Here is an 11345-nt window from a genome sequence, read left to right on the forward strand (position 1 = left end):
CGCAGCGGCTCTTCACTATGACGCCATTATCTGTCGAAAAATTATATTTTACTACAGGTTACTGGTAAATGGTTATAGAACGGTGATAACTGAAATTTAATTTATACAACAACTTATGTTAGATTGTTCCAGCAATAATAATAGTCTTGTCGTTGGGCTATTCACTATTCGCCAATCACCATTCTACCACTACCACTTGGTCACGGAGTTGTTGTTTCATTAATTGTCGTTGAATTCGTATTTTTGTTTATCTTTCAGTTTTTAAAACTGAATTTGAGGATACTCTCATTCCTGGACTTAATTCGTTTGCCTGTATCATATAACAAGTGAGTAAACATAATGGCTATTATACGATTTGGTTTAAAAATATAATTGTTTCCTGTGCTGACATCGCAAATGGTTGCCGCTATCTAGTATCGTTTTGACTATCGCTTTATTCTATGACTCCTATAGCATTTTTAATATAGTATTGAATGTCACTGGATTTTGGTAGAAATTTTACAAACAATTGTGTGTTGTTTTAATTTTATATTAATTTTAAATTGTTTATAAGTATACATGCAATTTTATCTTATATTTGCAGAGCTATGTTCATTTATTTATTTTTGAATTGATCTTTATCATGCTTTAAGGAATTCACTGTAAGCAATACATAAATTATAATTACAAGTCTTCAATATTATCATCCTCCTCGTATTTTATTAAACTATATACTTCATATTCTTTTAGCTTGAGTTATGATCATTAATTGGGCATCCAAAATAAAAATTTAAATCATTCACCTTTTGTTTCCTAGTGTAGTTAACTGCTAAATGAAATTTCAACTTAATCAATTATAATTTATTTAGTAATAATAAAAAACATTTTTTACAGATTTGTTCAATGTCTTCCAAAAAAGTATTTAATGTCAAAGACAAAGTCTTTGCAAAAATACGAGGTTATCCTGCTTGGCCAGCAATAATATCTGGTGTTAAAGTTGATACTCCATCACGGCAAAGATATAATGTTTATTTTTATGGAACCGGTGAACGTGCTGAATGTAAATCAGAGGAACTCTTTCCTTATGAAGAAAACAAGTCAAAACTAGGAAAACCAAACAAACGTAAATATTTTGCTGAAGCTTTATTACAAATTGAAGACGATGAAGAAAATTCAGTTTTTCCTGATGACGATTCACTAGCACTTGCAACACCAAGTAACAAAAGTCATATAGAACAAGAATCACCTAAAGATGAATCTGATGAAGTTGAAAAATCAAATGAATCTAATATAGAAAGTGAAGGAAAATTATCAACCGATGAGTCTACTTTATCTAAGGGAAAAAAAGTTGTTTCTTCTAGAAAGAGTTTGGGTCTCTCAATTTCTAAAGGAACAAAGAGAAAAATATCAGATGTAAAACCTGAAGCACCTTCTAAAAAATCTTTATCGAATAAACCAAAAATGTTAGAAACTTTAAAGCTTAAAGAAAGACCTAGAGTTGAAGCTATAGTATTGGTAGAACCATTGGAGGATTGTGTAGTAGAAAGGGCAAAAAATGGACAGCAGGTTAGTAAACTGAAATTGTTTAATAGCTAATTTAAAAAATATATGTTTTAACATTGGTTCAAGTTATTTATATTTTTATTAATATGCAGTCTGTTCATCAATTTAAAAAAATACTGGATTTCTCTGCTAGATTGCATTGGAAAAAATTATAATATTGTGTTATTTAGAATATAAGTGTTTACATTAATTATATTGTGGTTTTCAGAAAATAGAACAGACTGATGATAAAAATGTTAGTGCCAATGAAAAAGTTACTGAAACACCAGATAAACAATCAGAAACTCTTAATACAACTGAATCAGTTCTAGAAACTAGTGATGTATTATCAGATTCAAGTAAAGCAGTAAAATCCTTGTCAAAAATAAAGAATAGTCCGACCTCAAGTAGTGAAATATCTTCTACCAATAGTGTAAGTGTAGGACATGTATCACGTTCAGGTCGTAAAATCAAGCCAAAAAAATATTCTGATTATGAAAATGAATCAGAGGTGCCAAAACGTTCAAGATTAAGCAAAGAAAATTCCAAAAGTTCAGAAAAGCATAATAATGAAACAGATACATCATCAGAACAAAATTATAAAACAAAAGGTAATATTTTAATTACTTCTTTATTTATAAAATATTTTTTTTGTTTATTTCTTGGTGGTGATAGTTTTCAATAGTTATAATCAAGAGGAAATATTTTAAATGGTTTTATTTTCAATAGTCAATTTTTTTTTAAGTTAATGTTTCATAAAAAACATCTGATATTGATCAATTTAACTTCCAATTTTTATTTCAGTTATTATACAGTGTGTCCCCAAAAACAGGGTACACTAACTCTCATTACTTTGTAATTATTTTTCAATTCTGTTTGCAGGACCGTTACACCGTACACCAGTGTTTCTCAACCTTTCTATTATAGCGACACACTATTAAAAATGTTCATACTTTGTGACACACAATAAAAAAAAAAAATCAGAATATTACCTATTCATTTTTGTAAATATAGTGTCAACAAGGTTCATACGTTTAATATTAGTACTTCCGCGACACACTGGTTGAGAAACACTGAACTAGACTAATGGATCATAGATTCCTATGACTTATAATTTTTTTAATTTGTGTATTTTGCACATGCTTAACATAACTTCATTTTTTTTTTAAATGGTAACCCTTAATTTGAAAATCTATCGACATGTATTCTAAACCTAAATTTGGCAAAATTAGAGCTAGGTATAGTTTAAAAAGAAATGTTTTTCTGTAATTTCATAATAAAATAAAATTATAATTCATAAATAGTAAATAATTTATTATTCTAATAAGAAATGCATAATGTATCATGTTATAGCATTTAGAACTAAAAAAAAAAATTTAATACATTTTTTTTAAGTTATACCTAGCTCTAATTTCTCCAATTTTTGATTATAACGCATGTAGATAGATAAAAATTGATTACTTCAAAAATGATATTCAAAATTAGGGGTTGTCATTAAAAAAAAATGAAGTTGTGTTGCACATTAACCAAATACACGAGTTAATTTTAAGTTATAGGAATTTATAATCATCCATTAGTCTAGTTTAACGTCGCGAAAACAGAATTGAAAAAGATTTCTGGGTAATTAGTGTTAAAGCGTACCTTGCTTTTGGGACACTAGGTATATTTTTATAAGATTTGGGGTATTTGAAAAACTGTGATTTATTATCATATTATCATTGCTTTTAAACATATTCCTAGTTAAAATTATTATCTATACATTTTTTTTTACTAATTAATTATTTTAGATTATTAAATGTTGATAATTTTTTTTTAGATACAAATTCAGACACAAGAAAGATATCTAAAAGCCATTCAGCAGCATCAATACCACACATTAATAATTCAGCGACTAAAAACTTGGAACAAGTGAATAATGAAATAAGTGAAGACAGCGAACTTCCGGTCGCAATTAAAGATCTCATGGTTGGAGCTTTGTCAAGTATAGAAACTAGTTGGAAGAAAACTGGTCCAAAAAAAATCACTAAAATTGATTTATTACACACTGAAGTTGATCTGCTAGATTACATACATAAATTACGTATAGCTTTACGAACAGACCATGCTGATTATGAAGGAGCATTAGATTTATTAGAGCACATTATTGAACTTCAAATTAATGCCTTAATGTTAAAAAAACACCAAGAAATTGTTGAAACAATTAAACAAGTGACAAGGTATACTGGTAATGCAAAAGAATGGAATTTAAATGAAGAGGAAATTGTTTTACATGAAGAAAAGTCAACTCAAATTCGACGCAAGGCTGAAATAGTATTTAATAAATTTATATCATTGTTCACCGTGTCTGATGGGCAATCATTTGATGAGATATTTAATAAAGAAGTTGAAGACTTTTTTACAAAGACTAAACATTTGGCTTGCGATCAGATTTATGGGCTTACATCAGATAAAGATTATGAATTATGATTAATTATTCTTACTATTTAAAAATTAAGACAACCAATTTTTTTTCTTGTAGGTACAGACAAATTGTACTATAATTTACTGTTTAATTAGAATTCCACAACTATTATTATATTATTTTTTGACTATTGGTTACATTATTTTGTATCCATTATTATAAGTTTTTTTTAATAATATTTAATACATTTTTAGAGTTATTTCATCAATTTAGTAAGTGTGTTAAGGAACTAATATAATTTATAGTTTAATAGTGGGTTTTTTTTCATTACAATGGCATATGAATACATTTTCAAACTAATGATAAACATTTATTTATATTAATTTTGCTTTTATTTAATTGATAATAGATAACATTTCATTTTTATTATATTTATATATCTTAAGTATTTATGTGTGAGTGAATTAAAAATCCATCACAAATATTTATTGTTTATACACGGAGATTTTATAGATACAGACTATGGATAATTTAATGAAGATGAAATTTATTACATTAATAATTAATACTGTGCAAAATCAATATATTTTAGCTTATGTAAATTATTAAGTATAGTATAATTTTTTTCTTCAATAAAACACTTATGTTCAATTATGTATAAACTGAGTTTACCATAAATATAGTACATCAGCACAAAATTAACTTAACTGAATAATTATTGATTTGTAATTCGTCATTATATAATTTAAAAAATATACTGAACTTAATTTGACCCTGTGTTATGTTTACTGAGATTCATCCTTGATAATTATTTATCAAATTTTTTCTTGATATTAAATCTTAATATAATCTATAATTTTACAACATATATTAAAACCATTATGATTGTAGTAAAATATTCAATATAATATATTATTTATTTATTATGTAATATGCAAATATGCTATTAATATAAAATATTTAATAACTTGAGGCATTATCTTTACATTTTGATGTTAAAGTTAGTGCATTTTCTTATGTATTTTGTAGTTATTATTTGGGATAATAAAATGTCTCTATAATAAATAATTAAACTTTTCAATTACTAGTAACTTAATTACTTAAGTCATATAGTAGCGTCACTATCATTAACAAATAAAGCATAGAGTTACCTACAGGTATGTAGTCTTCTCAGTTCTCAATAAAACTGATGGGTATGTAGGTATTTTTTTTCTTTTATTTATTTAAATAGAGGAGGTACTATAATATATTAATATGTTATGACATGATACAATGATATAATATATATAGTAACTAAATATTTATATAACCATTTCCTATACATGGTAAAATGTTCAATATATTTTAACTCTTATTATATATATATAAATTTTTTTGATCTGTTTTTTTTATATAAAAGATAAAAATTTATAAATGATTAAAAATACTTCAAAATGTATTACAAGATTTCTAATAAGTTGTTTATTTACCAATTAAAAAATATGAATAGTTTATAAGCGTTTAAAGTTAAGATTTTTGATAAAATCTCAAAAATGTTTGTTCATATAATATAATATTTAATACTAGATTCTTTTTATGTTTTGAAATATATTTTTACAGACAATGCATATTCATGCGGATGATAATTCCTCAAACAATTTTTGTTATTTAATGTAATTCAAAAAGAGAACAACTAAAGAAACTTGAGATTTTAACCAAATGTTTATTTTTATTTTTTATTTACCTATTATGGTATAATTTTAAAAATGGCATAAGAAATTTTCAATATTTCTTTAGTTTTCTTTTTATTAACATTAGGTAAAAAAAATATAATATATACGACCAAATTCTTGAAAATTTATTATAAGATCTCACATAAATATGTAACTTATTCTACTTGTTATATAAATACTTTGGCACAATTTTTTTTATATGCATTTAAAGTTCAAATTTTTTATGAAATTTGTTGTGAAAATTACAAGCTACCTTTAGGCTATAAGTATTTTGTAGTAAAAAATGTATTAAATCTTTAATTTTTAAAGTTAATGTTTGAAAAAGTAGAATAATCATAGTATTTTTCTCATTAGTAATTTGTACTGAAACTAATAAATTTAAAAAAATTACAAATACTGCAGTTTTTTTATGGAAATTTGAAGAAGTTTAAATCTGACAAAAATATGTATTTTTAATGAATGAAAATATTTATTTTGTTATAAATCAAAAACATTATTTGCGGTAATTTAAATCTTTTACGAATATCGGAATATTTTGTAGTTAGAAATTCATGAAAACTTTTCTTTTTACTTACATATGTTTTGAAAATGTAATACAACCACTGAACCATAAGATTCTATAAAAGTATAATAAAATCTAAAAAAAATAAATACTAAAATATCTTTTTATAGATATTTTAATTTGAAATTTGAGCTTATTTAAACAATAAATGATAATGTTAATTATTTTGTTATTTATATTATTTTTACAATGGTTTATTAATTTCTTTAATGATTTACTAAATGTATTAACTAAAGATTATTTAATTTTTTTAAGGAACATTTTTACTAGATTCTTTATTATCTATGATTGTCGTTCTATGTACTCCAAGCTTAAATATCTTCTTTAAATCTTAGCCTTATACAACTAGACAAGTATCGTGTAAACATTCAAATTAAATAATTTTGAAGTGAATATTTCACTATAGGTATATAAACATATAGTATATTTTACGGTTATTAATTGACAATTGTCTGTTATCTCTTATTAGCAAACAGCAATATTCTGTGATTTCAGTGTAACCTTGAAATTAGCAATCGTATTATTTATTTAATTATTTAACGTGGTAACATTTTACTATCTCAAAACATAAATACAATAATAATTAAAATTATTTCTTGGTACTCTAAAACCCATCAACATAGCTGATAATGATGTCAAATTAACAAATTGTTTAAAATTGATTTAATATTTATATTTTTTATATATATATTTTAAAGAACACGATGTTCTATGGTGTTTTTTAGAATGTTATCTGTTTTAGATAACGAATTTAATTGTTCAACTTAAATTGATCATTTGATCGTCGTTGAGTGTTTCTATTGGGCATAAAAAATTTCAATCATTTATTAAGTTGTAATTTTTTATAATAAAATACTCTTTAAACTCTATTCTTTGGAGTATTTCAATTTATAGAAGTTTTGTTCTTTTAGTGAAGTAATTGTTAGAAAATGGGTGATTCTAGTATTTTAAAGTAATCATTTAAAAACTTCTCATTTTCAATTATTATTTTTTAATTGTACTTATTTATTTTAGACCTGGAACCATTGTTGGATTCTGTAACCCATTATTGGACATGACTGTCGTTGGCGATCAAAATTTATTGGACAAATATGGTTTAAAAAATAATAATGCTATCTTGGCCGAGGAAAAACACATGCCTCTTTATGAAGAATTAATACAAAATAAAAGTGTAGAATACACTGCTGGAGGTTCAGCACAAAATTCTTTAAGAGTGGCACAGGTATTTTCAATGCTGAACCAAAGAAATCATTATTATTCTTATTACCTAGTTATTATTAAAATATATATAATTTGTTTAGTGGATTTTAGAAAAACCTAATGTGGCTGTGTTTTTTGGTGCTGTTGGTCAAGATAAATACAGTGAGATTTTGAAACTTAAAGCTAACAATGAAGGAGTTGATGTTAAATACCAATACTCTTCAAAAAAGCCTACTGGTAAATATATATAACTATTATTTTTAACTTAGAACCCACATGTGTTGTCTCTGTGTTATACATGTGCAACATAGCAAATTTTCGTACACTACTTTAAATATTGTACTGTTAGTTTTGATATTAGAGTAAACTGACCTATTATAAAATTTAAAGCTAAGATAATTATCCAGGTCCCCACGTAGCCTTATATTGATATTATTATTTTTAAGTAAGTTATGATCATTTTAAAATGTATTCTCTTAAAAAAATTATTTGAAATATAAATATATAACATTTTATTCAGGCACCTGTGCAGTTATTGTCACCAATAATGGCAAAGATAGATCTTTATGTGCTAATTTATCAGCCGCAGAGACTTTTACTGAAGACCATTTAGATGTTCCTGAAAATAAGGCTATAATTGAAAATGCAAAATTTTTCTTAGTTACAGTAAGTTAAATTTAGTATTACACAAACTTAATTTAATGTTTAAAAGGAATTTTTATATATTATATTGTATGCTGTAATTAAATAATTAATAGATCTCGTAATGTATTACAACTATTTGTAATAAAAAAAAAAATATTTTTTACAAAAATGCTAATATTTTACAAAGTATTTTTTATACAATTCATATAAAAAATGAAATATAAGTATGTTATCGTTATGCATGATTTATCTTATTTATTGAATTATATTCTTAACTTATACTAGTAGTTATCTACTAATTAATAATGAAATTATTTATTTATTTTTAGGGATTTTTCTTACAAGTTAATGTAAAAGCTGTTCAAAAACTTGCTAAGATTGCTTTTGAAAAAAAGCGTCCATTTTTATTTAATATGAGTGCACCATTTATTTATCAATTTTATATGGATTCGGTTATGTCTATTTTTCGTTATGTTAGCATTGTAGTTGGAAACGATGAAGTTAGTAACATTTATTTAGTTTTAATCCAATATATTATTTAATAATATAAAATATTTATTTTATTTTAGGAAGCCAAAGCGTTTTCTGAGGGACAAAAATGGAATTTAGATAATATTGAAGAAATTGCACGTAAATTAAGTACTTTTGATATTGAGAATGATAGACATCGCCTAGTTATTATAACTCAAGGCGAAAAACCAGTTCTTGTAGCTAACGGTGAATATTTTAGTAAAAATAATCTAAAACTTTTTCAAGTGTTGATATGATTAAATTATATCTGTCATATAATATTTATTTGGTCATTAAATTTAGAATTCTAAATATTTATAGAACTAAAAACTTTATTCTGATTGTTTATTTCGTAGATGGGATTATTTCACATTATCCAGTGCCTAAAATTCCAACAAGTGATATTATTGATTCTAATGGTGCTGGTGATGCATTTATTGGTGGTAAGACTACTTTAACAAAATAATTTATTTTATACTTTTAAATATTTTTTTCTTAGGTTTTATCAGCAAATATATTTTGGAATGTCCAATTAAAACCTGTATAGAAGCTGGAATTAATGCAGGATCATATATCATACAACAACCAGGAATGTCAAAAGGAGATTCATTTAAAATATAAAAACTGTATAAGACTACTTGCCACAATAAAATCAGTTGTCACGCAAAATAATTTTTTATTGATGATGACCTCTTATTATAACTATTTTTATTCAACAATTATTTTATTATGATTATAAAAAATGATTCACAATAAACGCATTTGGAATAAGTTTTGCTATTTACTTCATTCCTCATTAAAATAATAATTAATTATCTTTATAATTTTATTGTGAGGATATTACAAGAATATATTTACAAAACAATATAATACAATGTAAGTCCATAACTGAGACGTGACATAATATTATTAAAGAAAAAGAACAAAACATTTTAAATTTTCACATAGAATAATGTTAACAATTATTTAACAATACTATTATTTTTTTAAAACTATGCAACTGAGTTTCATCTAAACCAATATCATTGGCATACATACCAAAATTTAATGCTAACATAACAGCACAAGTCTTAACATGTGTTTTCAAATATTCAATTTTCTTGGTTTTTTGATTGTTAAAACTTTTTTGTTGGACATCCAATTGATTTTTCAAGTCCAAAATAGTGCTAACAATTTGTCCCAATTGTTCTCTAACAATACCATACTCATCCTCTTTTAATGAAACTACAGCTAAATTTGAAAGTATATAACAGCACCAAACTGTTGTTTCTAATTCTTCTAATAATTTATCTTTGTCCAATGGTCCAAAAAAATATTTATACAGCCAGAATTTTTCAACAAAACATAATAATTTTCCTTGCTGATTTGAATTTTCTTCTGATGATTTGCTATTGACTTTATCATTAATATGTATTAATCTAGCATTGGTTATATTACGCCGATTGATTAACTTAAGTGGTATATGGTTGACTACGTTTTTCAAGTCTTCTGTGGTAGATTTTATGTTATTTATACAATAGTTAAATATAATTTTCCAACTTTGAGGAACATTTCCTGCGAAACTAAGGCTAAATATTTCTTTTCTTCTTTCTGCATCTTTAATTGTTGCTTGATAAAGATCATATAGTGCTAATGATTTTATAATTTTATTATCAACATTTAAAGCATTAAGTAAACAGTTATCATTTTGTTTTATAGTCACAATTGGAAATATAATACGTTCAGTCATAGTTAAAAATATAATATGTTCAAATGAATAAAACAAATATAAGACTAGCGATATTGAAAACCATAGATTCCCAAAAAAATAAAAATCTGTACATAATTTTGGTTCAATCACATATAAAGGAATAAATATGAAAAATATGTACAAAAATGATTTTTTTAACGACTTAAAAATAATTTCTGAAAGTTTTGACATAAACATTGAGTACTTTGTAGTATTTATTATCGGAAAGTGAAAGTCTTGTTCAAAGTAAACATTTTCGTAGTGGAATAAAATACCAGCCAGAGCACATCCAATGTTGAGTAAATGCCAAATTTTTTCATTGTGACAAAATGGATTTAGACTGGAAAGAAACCATGCACTCAACGAAAACATAGACGCGAGTAATAGGGTTTGAATTGACAATCCTTTGACAATTTTGCTAAAACGATTTGTACAAGGTAGATCTGTTCTTACATATCTTCGCGAACCGGTTATAATAAATAATACAACAGCTACCAAAACTGCCGGCACGTAAAATAACGAATACAATCTGAATGTGAAGCTGAGAATTGACCGAAGTGATAATACGAACGCTGTTACATACGTGAATAATAAAGAACTGAATGTAGATTTCAAAGTCCTTGTTAAAAAAATGTTTGAAGTGGACGTCATTCTGTCGGTTTTTCGTAGCTTAATTTAACAAAACATTTTTTTATCGTTTAACATGAAATTATAGACGTATTGTTATATTTTTCTTTAACAAGAGTGCTTTGTCAATTCAAATTATAAATGAAACTTTTATAATTTAATTTATAAGTATTATTTTTATATTAATGTATAAAACTATGAAAAATCATTACTCAACCGTTAAAAATTAAAATCGAATATTCAAGTAAAACAAAATACAATTAGTATATACATTCAACATTGGTATCATCATATTCATCATATTATCTGAAAATAGTGAATTTTAGTCCGTGATTGGTTACTTTTTTAGATTTTACCGGTATTTTTAGGTTACATTTATACCGCGTTTTTGTGTAATATTTTATACTAATGCAAATTATTACTTCAAAGAGGTTGTAA

At 24.8% G+C, this 11345-nt stretch overlaps 3 protein-coding genes across 4 annotated transcripts; 2 read left to right on the forward strand and 1 right to left on the reverse strand.

The window, feature by feature from the left end:
• Nucleotides 1–65: 65 nt before the first annotated feature.
• On the forward strand, nt 66–4619 carry LOC113560405 (hepatoma-derived growth factor-related protein 2-like). The gene is made up of 4 exons (XM_026966262.1): nt 66–326; nt 874–1545; nt 1751–2132; nt 3338–4619. The coding sequence occupies exons 2-4, from the start codon at nt 883–885 to the stop codon at nt 3985–3987; spliced, it is 1695 nt and encodes a 564-aa protein (XP_026822063.1). The 5' UTR covers nt 66–326; nt 874–882; the 3' UTR covers nt 3988–4619.
• Nucleotides 4620–4972: 353 nt separating this feature from the next.
• On the forward strand, nt 4973–9323 carry LOC113557680 (adenosine kinase-like). Of its 2 annotated transcripts, none has more exons than XM_026963249.1 (8): nt 4973–5079; nt 7211–7418; nt 7498–7633; nt 7917–8062; nt 8371–8541; nt 8611–8758; nt 8908–8994; nt 9051–9323. In XM_026963249.1, the coding sequence occupies exons 2-8, from the start codon at nt 7251–7253 to the stop codon at nt 9170–9172; spliced, it is 978 nt and encodes a 325-aa protein (XP_026819050.1). In that variant the 5' UTR covers nt 4973–5079; nt 7211–7250; the 3' UTR covers nt 9173–9323. The 2 variants fall into 2 exon arrangements, with proteins under 2 accessions (XP_026819050.1, XP_026819045.1); XM_026963244.1 differs by lacking the exon at nt 4973–5079 and adding an exon at nt 7126–7148.
• On the reverse strand, nt 9216–11069 carry LOC113557672 (nucleoporin Ndc1). The gene has a single exon (XM_026963236.1). The coding sequence runs from the start codon at nt 10929–10931 to the stop codon at nt 9507–9509; it is 1425 nt and encodes a 474-aa protein (XP_026819037.1). The 5' UTR covers nt 10932–11069; the 3' UTR covers nt 9216–9506.
• Nucleotides 11070–11345: the final 276 nt, after the last annotated feature.

Source organism: Rhopalosiphum maidis, chromosome 1 (genome assembly GCF_003676215.2).
Source record: "Rhopalosiphum maidis isolate BTI-1 chromosome 1, ASM367621v3, whole genome shotgun sequence".
Classification (NCBI taxonomy): Eukaryota; Metazoa; Arthropoda; class Insecta; order Hemiptera; family Aphididae; genus Rhopalosiphum; species Rhopalosiphum maidis.

Coding starts and splice junctions, on each gene's coding strand:
- LOC113557672 (XM_026963236.1), bottom strand. CDS start 10,931: ATGACGTCCACTTCAAACATTTTTTTAACAAGGACTTTGAAATCTACA.
- LOC113557680 (XM_026963244.1), top strand. CDS start 7,126: ATGGGTGATTCTAGTATTTTAAA. Junction 7,149..7,210: donor GGTGATTCTAGTATTTTAAA/GTAATCATTTAA, acceptor TATTTATTTTAG/ACCTGGAACCATTGTTGGAT. Junction 7,419..7,497: donor ATTCTTTAAGAGTGGCACAG/GTATTTTCAATG, acceptor TAATTTGTTTAG/TGGATTTTAGAAAAACCTAA.
- LOC113560405 (XM_026966262.1), top strand. CDS start 883: ATGTCTTCCAAAAAAGTATTTAATGTCAAAGACAAAGTCTTTGCAAAA. Junction 1,546..1,750: donor GGGCAAAAAATGGACAGCAG/GTTAGTAAACTG, acceptor TGTGGTTTTCAG/AAAATAGAACAGACTGATGA. Junction 2,133..3,337: donor ACAAAATTATAAAACAAAAG/GTAATATTTTAA, acceptor ATTTTTTTTTAG/ATACAAATTCAGACACAAGA.